Source organism: Aythya ferina (genome assembly GCF_964211825.1).
Source record: "Aythya ferina genome assembly, chromosome: 6".
Taxonomy (NCBI): domain Eukaryota; kingdom Metazoa; phylum Chordata; class Aves; order Anseriformes; family Anatidae; genus Aythya; species Aythya ferina.
The window spans coordinates 7,949,431-7,965,290 of NC_140303.1; the positions used below are offsets into that span (position 1 = coordinate 7,949,431).

Sequence of the window (15,860 nt, forward strand, 5' to 3'; positions counted from 1 at the left end):
GCTCCACCACTCTGTCCCTTTCCTGATGGCTGCTTTCTAACTGCAGAAGTTGCGCCCTCTGGATAATGATGGCAGGGCTGATGGGCTGCTTAAATTCCTTCCCTTGCTTCTTCCTGTTCTTAAGATCCATCACAAGTGGACTTTGGGCCACAAAAAACATCTGTTTACCACAGTGATGCTGTATATATATTTTCCAGTTTGTATATGTTCTTTTTTTTTGTATCTGGTATCTATACATAACTGTGGAAGGCTGTAAGAAGCTCGAAGTGGGGAGAAGTCTCCTGAAAGGAGAAAAAAGTTGCAAGGTATAAGCTTGGAAATAGATTTCAGCATTTGTGGAGCAGACTGTGTATATGCAAATGCACCTGGATTATCTGATGGCCTTTCCATGTGACACATTTTGTGCGTTCTTCTTGACCAAAGAGGAAAGAAAATATTGAGGGTAGTCATTCAATTGTAGGAAATACAGCAAAACCAGTTCAAATAGTGCTTTGGTAAATAGTTAAAAGGACAAAAGGGAGGGAAGTCATCAGGTGGGTAATCAGATAGTGATAGTTTGTTTGTGTTTGCTACAAGAGCACATTGAAAATGTTGTTCATTTAACATCAAGCATCCAAAGATAGTATCAATTCTTATTTCATCAGCAGGTACAGAGTGATAAAGCTGTCAATGATCTAAACGTAGAAGTGGAAGAAAGAGGTTAAAATGTCTTAGAAAACCAATTAGATATTAATTGTGATAGGAAGAGCATTATCTGAATTTAAATAAGAGTTAGTAATTCTGTCCATATAATCAGAGACTTGATCTAACACTTTCCATTACTAGTCTGAAAAACATTGGTATAATAAATAGGAATGCTATTGTTTGTTTCTGGTGGGTTTTCATCATTTTTTGTTTGTTTGTGGTTTATTTTGGTAGCAATTGCATGGATGGCAAGTTAATAGTCCTTCTGCAGGCAGAATTTCATCTGATGAATTTTGAAATGTCAATGAAATGAAAAACAACCAGTGTAGTTGTACTCATTTGTGTAGAAAATTCTCTTACCCTCCTTCATCTTTTATTTCCCATCACACCCTGTTTTGATCTTAGGGCCATTTTACCATTTTACCAGTGTTACCATTTTTTTTATGTACTGTTAAATTGCCTGTAGTGCCTTGCTAGCCTTGCTCTCTGCTGGCTGGGAGGTATGGCCATTTTGTGTACTTTATTCATTATATTCATTTATTCATTGTATACTTTAGTCATTATATACCTGATTGTGACATCTGTGCAGCTTTACAGCATCAGAAGTGACAGAGCTTTGATTTCAGTTGGGAGTGCTGAGCACAGATGTCTCACGAATAATACATAAATATATATATATATAAATGAAATAATTGATTCCTACTTTCATATACCACACTGTATATACCATGTTTAACAAAAGAACCTTCACCTACTAAAGTTTTCTAATATATTCACTGGTAGGTTTAACAAGGCAAGATAATTACTTTTTCTACCCCCCTTTAAAAAAAAAAAAAAAAAAAAAAAAAAAAAGTCTATTTCTATTATTAATTTTTAAGAAATATGAAATTGAGGATGCAAAATGGATGGGTTCTTTAAAAACAAACAAACAAACCAAACCAAACCAACCAACCAAACAAAAAAAAACCACAAAAGTTAGGAGCTGGAAAACCAGATGTAAATGAGGCACTGTCTCCTTGTCATGTTGCCTGGTCAATAATTTTTCTCACAGTGAGATTCCTACTTGTTCACAACAGCTCCTGTATCCCACCGCAGCCTACAGTCCCTCTCTTTTGAAAGAGATGATACATGAAAAGCTGAACACAGACTTAGTTCTGTAACTCAGCCAGCAGCACAATTTCTAATGCATGCAAATGAACTATTCATGGTGCAAAGGCAGATCTTTAAAGATTTATTAAAATATCACTTTGCAAATGGGAGAGTTAACAAGCTAAGTGTTCATAGTGTGATAAATGCTTTCTTAAAAAGTGCTGTTGGTGGTCCCTGTGCAATGCTTTGCCAACAGGCCCACATTCTTAGCAAGGTCCTGCCTTGTGGCTGAGAACTGTTTGTTTCTATGCTTTCAGTTTTCACCGTAGTGCCAGTCTTGTCTGGAGCTCTTGTTGTGTATGTCAGAACCATGAAACGTAGCCTCGCAGCGTGAGCTTTCCTGAAGGCATGAGAAATGTGTGTTCCAAATGCTTTATGTGAAAACAGGTCTTTTTAAACAACTATTTCTAGAGTGGTATATCATAGCTGTGACTGTGAAAATTATGGATGTTCAAAAGATATTTAGCAGAGGGTATTATTTTAATAGGAGAAACCTTACGATGGCCTGATCGCTGCTGTTCACTGCATTCAATTAGGTCTAATTACTGTTGTCTCTTATCTTTAGATTACAGTTAGTTTCAAACATGGTCTATACCTCACTAACAACAACAAAAAACTTTTGGAGAACGATGTTTTCAATGAAATCCGATAGTCTAAATCCTTGGTTCTTCATTAAATCAGTTCCACTGAAATCTCACTTCCTCACCCAGTTGAAAATGCCTCTTGGCTTTGTTTTATTCTTTTAGGGTGATCTCGGGCTGGACCTCAAGTGAACTTGAGAGAAAGATCTGGTTAAGTGGTTTCCCATGTTTCTTGCTGTTGAGAGAAATAACATCCATTTATCCAGAGAAACCTATCTGGAGCACATTCTGTGGCCAGAAAAGGGAGCAGGCAGGTATTTGTATCTTTCCTAGAAACAATTTCCCTCCAAGGTCTTGTGTAAACATAGCTTCTAGCAGAGTGGAATAGCAAAGAAGACAAGAGACCTGCAGGCTGCTGATTAATAAGCTGTTGAATGGTGGTGGATGCCTGTGAGTCTGTTGCACATCTCTTGAAATGTAACATAACCAGGTCTGCAGTGATCAGCACACCCCTCACACTTCATTATTTGTTCTCTAAACTGTCAGCAGTGCAGACGGTAAACTACAAATTACGAGCATTACTTGTGATGTGCTTGGGTATGTTTTTCCAGCACCTCAGGGAAAAAAAAAAATGTAGCTACTGCATTCCAAACAAATAGGTTTTCTTCTTGTTAATGGAGCTTGGAGCAAGGACAATAGATGTATGTACACACTGAGATCACATGCAAAACCTGAATCAGTAGTCTCAGTACAAGCTAGAGCTCTCTAGAACATAAATATGACTTTTGATTATGGAATAAAATATTATGCAAGTTGTTATTGCATTGGACACACTTACAGTTTTCAGCTTAGACTGTTCTAGACAGACAGAAAATTGTATAACCATAAGGCTGAAAGCAGTGAGCCCACTCATTGTCTTTGCTGGCTGCCTTTTGCCACATGGGAAATCCTCACAGCAATTTTAGAATGAAGGCGTTACATCAGCATTATTCAAGGAGATGAGAGCAGACATCTATTGCTCTCTTAAACAGCTGTTATATTCTGCATCCGTCATAGGCCCTCTATAGCAGTTAAGCTTGAAATTTAAGTCAAACAGGGACAGCTAGGACTTTGTGTTTGGATATCTTGTAACAACACAAAATGTCCAGACAAAGGATGCAGGGAAGGAAGAAATTTGGTAGCAGTTAAATACAGTAAACCAAAGTGTTTACATAAGAACAGTCTCAAGTGGTATGCTGGTTGTAAATGCCAGTGTGAAACGTTACAATATAGCACAATCCTTTAGATAGGATTAGAGAGAGAAAACTATTAGCTGTTTTAGTAAGATAATAGCTGTGCCATTTAGTTTGTACATTTTCCAGGAATTGGACCAAAAAAAGAAATTCATAAAGTAGCACATCATAAAGGAGATTTCAGGCTGAGCTCAGAAGATAGCATTAGAATAGTTTAAATTAATTTTCTTTATGACATAAAACAGAATTTGCAATAAATAATTTTATTTTGAATAAAAGATACCTTTAAAAAATATTGTACATCGTAGAGAATCCAGCATTGCTGCTAGTTATTTGTTTGAATGCTTACTCGTCTTCACCATTTAAAAATAAGGCACTGTACTTCTAGTCTAAATTGTTTCAACTTCCAACACAGCTTGTATTTTTAGATTAAGTAGTGATTTCTTATGATTTTTTAAAGAAGGTATGTTTAATTGCAGTAAACTCTTCTTTTAATATCATCCTCGAGTATTTTGACCCCAACTATAGCATATGCACTTACAGCTCTTTATTATTTCCATAGCTCTGCTTTGCACCAGCTCCAGTTTCAAAATTCTCCTTCTTTAAGCACACCAAAGCCTATGACAAGACTCCTTACTAATGAGTATTAAGAAACTAACCCATCAGGAGACAAAAGAAAAGGTATTGCCAGAAAACAGCAACTAGTTCAAAGTTAGAAAGCAAAGAACAAGAAAAGGCCTGTTTTTTCAATGAGGTGCTGGGGTGGTTTAGCATTCTCTTGTATGAACGAAAAGGGATGCACAGCAAAGTTAGCTGATGATAGGCAGTTAAGAGCATAGAAACTGAAGAACTTCAACAATCTCATGGTGCCAAGTAGGCAGCAGATTAAATTCAGTTGTTGATCAATAAAATGCTATGTGCAGAGAGAAAACAAACAAACTTATCCCTGTATGTTCTAAATATGCTATTATTGAAAGAGAATTGTAAACCCGTCTGTAGTTACCTATAGATGTTAAGTTGGTCTTGGGTGGTGGGCAGAAAAGTAAAGGTGTTAGGAAATATTGAGAAGAATGAGCATCACTATACAGCTCCATACAATTCTGAGAAACTCACATTTGAGTATAAGCTACAAGTCTGCTCACCTCATTTCAGAAAAGGGAGTAGTAACCTAGAAGAACACAGACAGCAACGGTCAGAGGTACAGAACTTCATCTGTATGCAGAGGAAATGAAATAACTAAGACTAAAGCTTAGAAAAGAAATGACTGTGAATGGTTATTATAAAGATCTATACAATCGTGAATGACATGAGGGAAGTCTTGAGGGAATGATTATTCACTATTCAAAAGACACAAACCGAGGCACATGAAATAAAATGATCAGGCAGGCAGTTTATATCAAACGAAAAGAGGAACTTTTTCATGTTATGCATAATTATGTTGAGAAACATAGAGACACAGAGTTTTTTAGATTCAAAAAGTTGTGATGGGCTCAAAATGTGATTAGATAAATGATGGAGAGTTGCAAAATCATAAAACATGAGGAGGGAATTGTCAGCTTGGGAGCTGCTGGAAGCTCAGATACAGGGAAATCATCATTCCATCCCAGGCTCATATAATTCTTAAGAGCTTCCACAAATGGCTATCGTTAAAGTCTGGCTGCTAGGCTGAATGAATGTTTCATCTGACTCTACAGTCATTCCTATAATCTTTGTATTGGATGCAAATTCAAAATTCTAGTGTGCTAGTCAACCTGTACAAAATAAAGCAATCTTTCCACTTATGTGCATGCAGTGCTCTGTTTAAACACAGTGCTGTAACCTTCTTTGTTGCAACATGACACTAGAGCCCAAATCCCCACAAGCTCCAGGAACACGTTTTCCATGGATTCAGTCATTTGTCTTTAATTATTAATTATATTCAAACTCTAAGTTAGCTATTCCTTTGTTTTGCCCAACATCATATTCAGGCTCACAGACCTGCAGTTACTCATATTTGAATCAAACCTGGGCAAAAATTTGCATGTAATTTGGCTCTGGTCTGGATTTACATGGATAACTGCTTATTTAAGTAGTTATGATCTGGATTGTGTATCCTAAGGGCCGACTGTGTCAACTGTGTATTTGCATTTTGAAATACTGCAATACTGCATGATCAGTCACTTATCTCTGTTGTTTGAAGTTTAATCATCACTCATTTAATAGCCTGCTTCCTAAAGTGTCCTTATTACCCAATTTTGCCACTCTTCTCTTTTACACTGACCAAATGCAAATTAGTGGTTTTTTTTTTTTTTTTTTTTCCAGTTTGTTAAAGTAACAAGAAAAGCAGTACACAAGAAATAGTTTTTTTCATATTTCAACAGTATAATATTTTTGTATTAAACCATAATGGGAGTGCAAAGACTATTATTGAATCCTTGTTCTTTTTTTAAAAAAAAATTATGGAGTATGAATGGGGAAGATCTTATATTGCTGTATACTGTCCACATGTATTTAACGTATGCATATTTCTTGAGTTCCTGCATGCATTTCCCCACCAGTACTTTGAATCTTATGGGGAAAACTGCTTTGTTATTTATTGACTTGTGGTTGTCGCGCTTTCCAGTGTACTCAATGGCTAGGAGCGTATGCCTGTGGTTAAATTCTTCTATTTGTCCTGTTGTCATATAAATGTTTATTACTGTTGTGTACCACAGTGCTAAATGTTTTTACTCAAAAATCATGGTTCCTGTGTTGTGTTTCAACTTTATCTCAGCTTTAAAATTCAATATATTGAGTAAATGTAGGAGAGATTAGTATATTTAATATGAGAGCAGTTTTTGTAGTGTTGTTAAGTTCTCCATCAATTCTAAAAGACATTGATAAAGATTCAGAAGGGCCAATGTATTCAGCAATACTAATGGTATCCTCTTACACATTTTTGAAAGTTTCAAGAAACCTTCTGTATATCCTTTACTATAATGTTGAGTTGAAAGAAGAAAAAAAAAATTAAAAAGTGGAGGATAAAGACTTGATTTCCACCAGCCTGCAGACAGTGAAATCAATGAGGTCTTTGTGATTGAAGCGAGTGAAGAGCCAACCTAATTTGACAGCCTGCCTCAAAAATTCTTGAGACAGAAAAGCAATAAACTGCTGCAGACTCATAGAGTTCTGCTACCAAAAAAATATAAATAAATAAATAAATAAATAATACCCTAGTATAAAACAACTGGAATTTTTTCCTTCATATTTAGATTTTTGCCTAAACAAACAGCAGTAGTTGTGTTGGGAAGTTGGTACCTGTATGCAAACATATTAACAAAACGAGAAAAAGATGCTCTTAATACCTACAGTTTCTAAGAATCTCAGAGATTACATCAGGTTTTGTTGCTGTTTCTCATTCTCAACTGCAATAGCTCCAAAGGACTCTACTCGGACTGAAATTTGTTTCAGTCCAAGCACTCAGATGCATGATACGGACTTTAACAATGCTGATTTTCAGGTGATGTTCACATGGATGACTATACTCGTAAATTCCAGTTTTCATTCCAAGGGTACAGATCTGCCCTACTTTTGACAATTCAAAAGAAACACATATTTAAGTGCAACATAAGATAATTTATTTTTTCTTTAGCATTTAAAAGTATTAACACCTTTTAAGTGCTGTGGGACAGGTATGCAGCTATTGAAATCAAGTTTGTACAGCTGAAGAAATCAGAAAAACTACTTTGATTTACAGTGGTTGCAGTTGCAACTTGCAAATATTTCTATAAATCTTATCTAATCATAAACAGTTTTAAAATTCAGTGGGCGAATTGCTGTAAAAACACTGCACATAATGCATACGTTTCTGTAACTTGCTGAATTAAATGCTTTCCTTGTGTAGAGTTAGTAAAAAAAGGTTGAATGTTGTCCTTTCTCCACAGTATCCTTCACATTGATATCAGTAAGAATTGTTTGTATGTGAGAATGTGTGACTGACCGTTTGTCAGTGGCAGATGTGAATTCATCATCTTCCGAAGAGACTGTAAACCTCCCAAACTGGAGTTAAGGTTGCTGTCTGGAGGACTTTACTTTAAGGGCTATTTATTATCATTGCTGAAGCTGGGAATGTGAACACGTTATCCCATTCAAATAGATCGACATTTTTGCATTTTAGAATAATTTAAGGACTACTGAAAAACAAAGAGAAAAAATCAAATGTTGAGAGGCAAACCCTTTGTTTCTGTTCCTCCATCGTGGCAGCATGCTGAGGCATGGTATGCTGGAGACATGGGCTCAGTGTTTGAGGGTCAAAATTGCAGTGACCTGATGGGCAGCCTCTGATGGATGCTGTCAGAATTGCCAACACATGATGGGTTTTCAGCTTGGGCTGTAAGAGTCAGTGGGGAGCAAGCCAGGACTGGCAGAGGCTCATCACTGCTAACTCATCCCTGCCAGGGAACACGAGGCTTTGTCTAATCGCCTCGTTGTGATGGACAGCCTTGATACTGCGAGGCTCCTTCCCTCAGCATGAGCTGAGAAGAGCTAATGTGCTCATGCATTAAACTTGTCTGACCTGCAAATAGAGAATGTGTTTGAGGAGGGAAGTTGGAGCTGAAGAAAAATGCATAATCTGCTGTGTTTTGCTGGAATTCTTTGAATATTCATTAAGCCTGGATAATATGTTAGGTTACTAATTCAGGTCTTCCGGATTTTAATGTTATTTTTTTCTCCCGTATTGTGAGTTTGATTTGAATGGAATATAGTTTTCACTGTAGAAAGAAAAGGTTTTCTAAAACCCAGCTTGTCCTTTTATCTATAGTAGGGAACTCAGTGACAGGATATTTTTGAGCTTCTGATTGATTCTTATCTGCTATCAGGTATCAAAATAGATGATCATAAAATGTGACCTTATTTTTATGTGGCATAGTGTAGGAGTTTGGTTAAGTTGGAGAAATAAAAACACAAAAATCCTTATTAAAATAACTACCCAGAGCTTTGAATTCCACAACACAAATATAGTTCAAAATTTAACTTCTCAATTATCTTGTTTAAGCAATAACAAACTCTTCCCAGAAGTAATAGTCAATAATATAATAGCAAGACATTTGTTTTTTCAGTCCTAAAATAATCATATCTCAAAATCAATTGTGAAAGTCATTTACTGAAAATGATATGCTATGTGGCTTTTGTTATATTTGCCATTTTTTAATTTTTTTTTATTTTATTTTTTTATTTATTTTTATTTTTTTTTTTTTAGGCAAGGAAAAGAAAAAGATGTCCTATCCCAAGGAATACAAGAGAGTTATCAAACATGGCTGTGTCCCTCTTGCCACTTTGATGCTGAGGGACTCGTTGAGCTGTAAACCCACATCATTGTGAGTATATGGTGTACACATACCTATAGTATCACAGTATTAAATCCCTGTGTCTCCCTGCTTTGCTTTAGAAATTGGTTAAATAACATTAGCTTTTCAGTCTTCTGCCTTGATTTCCATCTTCTGATATCCCAGCTGTGCAGATCTCCATTGCATTATAGCATGCGAGCACTGTAGGATTGTCTTGCCATCTGGTTTTACATCCTAAGGATCTGAATGAGTAATCATTCACCAGAAGTTCATATCTTACAAAGCATTGCCTAAAGTAATCCTTGACTCTAAGCATTAGATGATTCCCTCCAAAACTAGTACATACATAGACGTGCACTCAAAAAGAGAGATGTAGAGAACTGTAATAGCAAGGCTGGGGTCTGTGTGAGGGGAGAATCAGTGGGAGTATCTGGGTGTGAAAGTACAAAAGGGGCAAACAACAGGAAGGAGGTCCTCTCAATGGTTTATGTTAATCTACCAGGTTTGAGAGGCCATCAAGACCCAAGCAGACCTACGTGCGGTTTCACAAGGCACCCAGTTTTGGAGACAAAGGACAGTGATGATTCTTGACGGTTCACAGAGTTGGGACAGGATGGAGACACTGCTCACTGTCAGCTCCAGAAGGTCTCAAAAACTCCTGTCTATTACCTGGACGTTGTCGTCAGCCTACAAAGAGCCTCAGCTTTTGTGACAAAAACTTGACAGCTGCCATCTCTTGTCCTCCCTGTCATCACAATAGATCCTGGACCTCACATTTGTGGACAAGAAACAAGACACCACAGACATCCCGATGCTGGTGAGTACAAGAATGTGAGAGCCTGAGTGAAACTTTTTTTGTTTGTTTTTAATTTGAAATAAGTTCAAATTAAGTTCAAATAAGTTCAAATTTGAAATAAGTTCAAATTAAAATCACCTGTAAGATCTGAGGTGGGTATTTGCTACATTGCTACATTCCTACACATACACATACACACACAATTGGGAATGTGTCTCAAATATGATTTCAAATGTGAAGAATCTATACTTGATTCAAATGATCTGATTAAAAACACTGCCTTGGGCCCCATCCTTCAAGATGTCCCCCTAGGATCCTTTCTAGCAGTTTATCAAATACTTTACAAAAGTTACATGGTCCAAAGCACATACAGCCGTATGTGCACGTATATGTTTATCAAAATGTATATATTCATTTAATTCTTGCCAACTTCTGCCTTATTAGTAAAATCCAATTCCCCATATGCTGAAACAATGACCTTTATATTAAAATTCAAGGATTTATAAAACAGATGGTGGAGACAAAAAAAAAAAAAAAAAAAAAAAAAAGAAAACAAATAAAACCCCAGCTTGTCCGGCTGCAAGGACCAAAGTATGCATATTAAAATAATCTTGGAAAGCTGGCTGCAATAGCTAAACCATATGGGCTTAGTTTGTTATACGGTACCCTTGAGTTAAAAGTTATTAGCATCTTCTCTAATGCTGTTCATGAATAATATGTAAAAAGCTATCTGATGGTGTTGATAAGAGATTTAACATTAGTGAGTAATGGGATTCATAGGGTGTGTGCTGTTCATAGTGTTCAGGATTCAGACTGTTTTTGAGTAGAGATTCTGATATAAAGGGGAAACATGGTACTTATGTGGTTTTAACTATGGTGCTTAATGTACATAAAAGAAAATCGGTAGGGTTTAAATAGCTGAAGACACCTGAAGAAAATTTATTTGACAGAAAAGCTGTCATCTGTCCACTCAAAACAGTTGCTTGGGTTAAAAGGTATTTATAGTCTTTTTATTACAGTTTGCAAAGAATTAAAGGGAAAAAAGAGTCTTAAATTGTCGTTAATCCATGTGACTGCTTATACGAGTATCATAGGAGGAACTGGCTTCAGAAAGGACTCCTACTTTCTTTTGTCTTCTATCCTGACTATAAGGTTTTAATTTGTAGGTTCTCTTCATTTTCTCCCGTGAAGGATGATGTCTATGTAGTTGTTGTCTTGGTGGTGGTGGGTTTTGTTTGTTTATTTCCTGAATGATATGAATTTATTTTCCCATTATTCTAAGCTTTCTGAACACAAGCCAACTTTAGAGTGGTACCTGTCTATTTATTTGTATGTGCTGCAGTGCTAAGCTAATAATTTCTGCTGAAAAGAGATTGCTTTGCTTTGGGGATGTGGCAGTTTCTGGTCTGTTTTAGCATTCATTCAGGCTGTGGAACTTGTGCGCAGACTTTGCAGTCATGCCTGTAGTCAAAGTATTTCCTAGATCCTGAGACAGAGTCTCAAAAATTTCAAAGACAATTTCTATGTATGTATTGTTATAAGTGCTTGAGACATGGAAATGTGTGATTATTGTATGATAACAGAACCAAATGCATTGAAAGGCAGAAAACATATCTGTTTCTTGCTTTCTCAATCCTGACTTGAACATGACTGAATAAGAGATGGAGAGTTTATACTCAAAGCTGTTTGTCAGAAAACAGTACTTGTAGGTACTTTGGCAGCTTACCACCTGACAGCATAATGTTGACCTTCTACTGTAGTTTCCATTTCTCTTCTGGCAGTGGACTTGCTGTGGGCTCTGTGCAGTACAGATATTCAGATAGCAGAATTTATCTAGCCTATTGTGTTGTATTAGTATGCTGCTGACAGCATCTTCCTTGTGCAAATAAAACATAAATGATGTCTTTAATTAGTTTCCTGCCATGGCATCCAACATTAAAAATGGTCATCCTCAAACACATTTGTCACCCTGACATTTTTCTGTGGAGGCAATGGTCAATAACCTTTAAAGTATCAGTTACATTCCAAAGATAATTTCTTACGTTCCTTTAAAAAAAAAAAAAAAAAAAAAAAAAAAAAAGGCATAAAATAATGACATTCTTCAGAATGATAGAAAAAAAGAAACTAGGACCTACTGGGCTCTTGATTGATAGGATCAGAGAAAGAGAAAACCTTTGCCAGGTTGAAGGTTTCCCTTTTAACTGCTGTAAAAATATTTCCAACAAAAGCACAAATTTTCTTCTGTCTTGATAGACAGTAGTGCTCTGCCTTTCATGCCCCTAGTTGGTAATTTGTTTACATGTTAGTAATTTTATATTATTGGTGTATATGTCTTTCACTGACATTATTTTATGCAGCTTAATTCATTTTATACTCTTGTGGCAATTCCTGTTTAATTTAAATGCTGCAAAACCTAAACCATTCAAGCACAAATTTGTATTTGACCTGTCAGAGGAAATGACTGACATCTGTCATCCCTGCTCATTGTTTTGAGGCTTGACAAGTTTTCCAATTGAAAAATTCAGATGCAATGATTGTTGTTGAAGACTGCCAGATGCAGTATCAACAGATAAGATGGATGAGACTGCTATTGGTTCGAATAGCAGTTGATATGCACAGCAACTTGCAGGAAGCAAATTGTTTAGTTGAATTTTGTCGCTGCTCAAGCATTAAAAAAAAAAAACAAAAACAAAAACAAAAACAAAATACTTCTGTGTTTCACAAATGTGAAATTTAAGTCTTTTAAATTCAGTGAAAGTACTTGTACAAGATCTGACTATTAATTCTGGAAAAAATGCATTAATTCTGCATACTTATTATACTCTCATTTCCATCAGAGCAAGCATCTTCTGTGGAGTTCTGGTATATTCTGCTGCTGGTGGTATAATAGTCTCTACATTTACCAGCCCCAGGCACTGATGATATGTTTTTACTCTCTTCATGGTCTTTTGCCAATAGTTGGCCAAACAATATTGAGTGTTTGTATGCTGAGGTATTGGCTTTGAAAGATAGGATGTATTTAGCCTGCAATTGCTTTCCATGAGCAGCTGGGCACTAGCAAAGGATCGAACCCTGGGGGCGCAGATGGGGAGCTTAGGACCCCAGAGCTGGAGGGATGGAGTGCAGAGAGTGTTGACAACCCACAGACCTTCCCTCTAGTCTCTGTTTTTCAGTTTCCTATGAGTAACACGGTGATAATGATGCTTCCCTGACTCACAGGGATGTTTTGAGAATAAACACATTAAAAGTGTGTAAGGCGCTTAGTAACTATGCAGATGGGAGCTATAAAAGTCCTTCAGACAGAAAAACCTGAGCCTTAGCAGTTCTGTGACCTAGATCAAGCAGCTCTGATCCTGTCACTAGACCTGCCTGAGCTCATCTCCCTCAACTGCGTAATTATCTGGTCTCAGATGGAGCCCTAAAAATTTCTAGAACCTTTTGCAGCTTTTCCCTTTCCCTTAGGGTCTGGGCATGCCACTTTGCTTTAGTGATCTACAGGGTTTAGATTACTTCCTAACATACTTCAAGGCTAGTTTCTACCTGGTCTTCCCCTCTTGTAGCTGCTCTGCTGACACTGTAGCATTCAAGTATGAAAATAAAATAATTCATGTAATAGTTTTTTCTCTTCCAGAGGGCAGAATTAGATCTTCTCTAGAGGAATCTCATCTTCATTGTAGCATCTCTTGCGATGTGCAGGAGTTTAGCTGAGGGAGCAAAACATTTCGTCCAACTCTTGGTATAGATACTGGAAAATCAGTCATGATCATAGGATTCTTTTCTGCAATAAATATTATTTTTCTATAATTTGTTCTAAGCATAGAAATTAGTGATGCATATTGCAGAGTTTTTCTATGCTGGCTTCCTGTTAAATGAAGCCAGCAATTAAAAGTTAAGAATTTCCTTCTCCTTTATGTAATATGTGATTTTTGATTTGCTACCAGTTGAAGGAAGTATTTTTGCAGCTGAGCTACATTTATCTCCTGTAGGTGACTTTTTTGTTGTAGGCAGGTGATTAATTTGGTAAATTTGATAAACTGAATGTAATATGTTGCTTGGAGTTGTGTCAAGTGGAGCAATTTTTTGAATGGTTGTAATTTCCAAGTGGTGTGTGAAGAGAAGCTTTCTTCTGAAGTTTTCTGTCTGGCAAAGTACAGACACCCTTTTCCAGCACATAGATAACAAAGGTAATAGATGCAATTGCCAGTTTGTTTACAGTGAGGAGAAAGAAAGGGAAGAGCCAGGACAACAAAACAATATGTCTTATGATGTGATTCAGGGAGCTTTTTTTTAAAAAAAATAAACTTTCTTTTCATTCCTACCCATCACCATCACATTTTCTCACATTTTAGCCTTGGAAATTGTCCCGTCTCTCTTTTGTTGCAATGTTTTTGTGTTGTCCTTGCACCAGGGACAATGCTGCAATGCGGCAAAGGGCTGCCCTTTGTGGCTGTTCTGCCTGAGGACCTGCACAGCAGCATGCCCAAACTAGGAGAAGTTTGGGATTGCAAGGTCCAGGCTCTATCACCCAGTAACCATTCTTATTAGCATCAGAACTGCACTGTAGTAAAGCCACAGCTCTAAAAATAGTGAATCTTTTCATGGATTCTTATGAGGAGAGTTACTACTACTGCTCTGGGAGAAGTCCTGGAGACTACAGAGTGATACAAATCAGTTAGGAGGACTTTACTCTTTTATCCATTAATATTTGTAGTTTCCTTTGAAAAGTTACTGTTTGCCACTGTCAGACAGCAAACACAGCTCAGGAGTTCTGTAAAGGGTATCTCAGACATGAGTTATCTCAGAAATAATGAAAGGAGTATAAACCAAATCTGCATTCCCCTGCAAGGATGGAGGTGATCAAGACATGAAAGATCTTTCCAGCTCTGATGATATCTTTCTTCTTCTGGACAGAAAGAAGTAGAACAATATGGTAAAATTCTCCCTAACTTATGAATTAAATGTAATTTTTCTGGGAAACATAACCATTTCCAATGCAAAGGATGTCTTGTAAAAACTCTTTGTTCATGTTATACCTTAACACAAATGAAAAAAAAAAATCAGTGAACTGGAATTTAAACTCCTTTCAAAAATTCACCCTTTTTTTTTTCTGAGTTCAGTAGAATTGCTTTTCAGATGCTTAAAGAAATGAAAAATTCAGAATGTTCAGATGGAAGCAAACAAAAAAAAATCTACTTTGCTGTACTAAATTAGTTGTGGTTATTTATAAATAAGAATGAAACAAAGGCAGACAATGGGCAGCAAAATAAAGACTATTTAGTGGTGGTCTTTGTTCAAAATGCAAAACAAACTTCTACAAATTTGTTTTGCTTCTCTCTTTTAGTAAGGATTAGTTACCATAGCAACTAAAACATAACATGATATACCCTTTGCTACTCCCAACATCTACAAAGCAGTTTTTAACAGAAAAAAAAAATATCTTAATATCAAAAAGAATGGAAGAGACGAGGTCTTTACAGTGTAAGGAAACTGCACTGATACTCAGCTTTCCTTTGCAAGTGTTTGATCAGAGCAGCATGAGGGACCTGTACTTCCACTAATGATATGGGGCAGAAGAGGGAGATTATTTTGGTGCTGTTTAGAGGTTAGTGAGAAAATCTATGACCACCTAGCTGAAATTTGGTCTGAAGTACAGTGAAGTCAAGTTGGTTGCAATGAAGATCATCTCTAAAGCCAGAAAGAGCTACAGTATCTCAGTAAGTTCTCTTCTTAACTCTGCTTTAAGTGCATGACCACAAACAAGACAGTCTCATATAATGTACCTGAAGTCTGGAAGGATTTAGCAGCCAAGGATCTGGGTCTGAGTTTTTCTGCTATCAGCATAAGAAAAATACTTTCCTGTTTAGGATGCTGAGGCCATGGGTAATCTCTCCAGTGCTCCCTTGGGCCTGATTCTGTGGCTGAAGGGGGTACTAAATGGGGATATTTCACATTTGTATTGTCTCATATTTAGCTGATACTGTAAAGAAAGCTGTTAACTCATGATATATCGTAGGCTGACAGTATATTCCTGAATGTGATAAGGCTGGTTAAGTAGAAGAAAACCATGCATCTAGAGTGTCATCTAGTAGTGGCCTGACAGAAAGACGAAGTG

At 36.7% G+C, this 15,860-nt stretch overlaps 1 protein-coding gene across 15 annotated transcripts in view; it reads left to right on the forward strand.

Moving 5' to 3' along the window:
* The window catches only part of LOC311438506 (uncharacterized protein), a 369,670-nt gene that overhangs the window by 235,726 nt on the left and 118,084 nt on the right, over positions 1 to 15,860 (forward strand). For 12 of the 15 annotated variants that reach the window (XR_014694144.1, XR_014694145.1, XR_014694146.1 and 9 more), the window contains 2 exons: positions 8,865 to 8,982; positions 9,455 to 9,769. Coding sequence is in view for 10 of the 15 variants with exons in the window: in XM_084522938.1 (XP_084379064.1) it covers positions 8,865 to 8,970 (106 nt within the window). In the remaining 5 variants the exon portion in view is untranslated. The remainder of the gene's footprint in view (positions 1 to 8,864; positions 8,983 to 9,454; positions 9,770 to 15,860) is intronic. The other 3 variants (XR_014694148.1, XM_084522939.1, XM_084522944.1) reach the window with 2 other exon arrangements.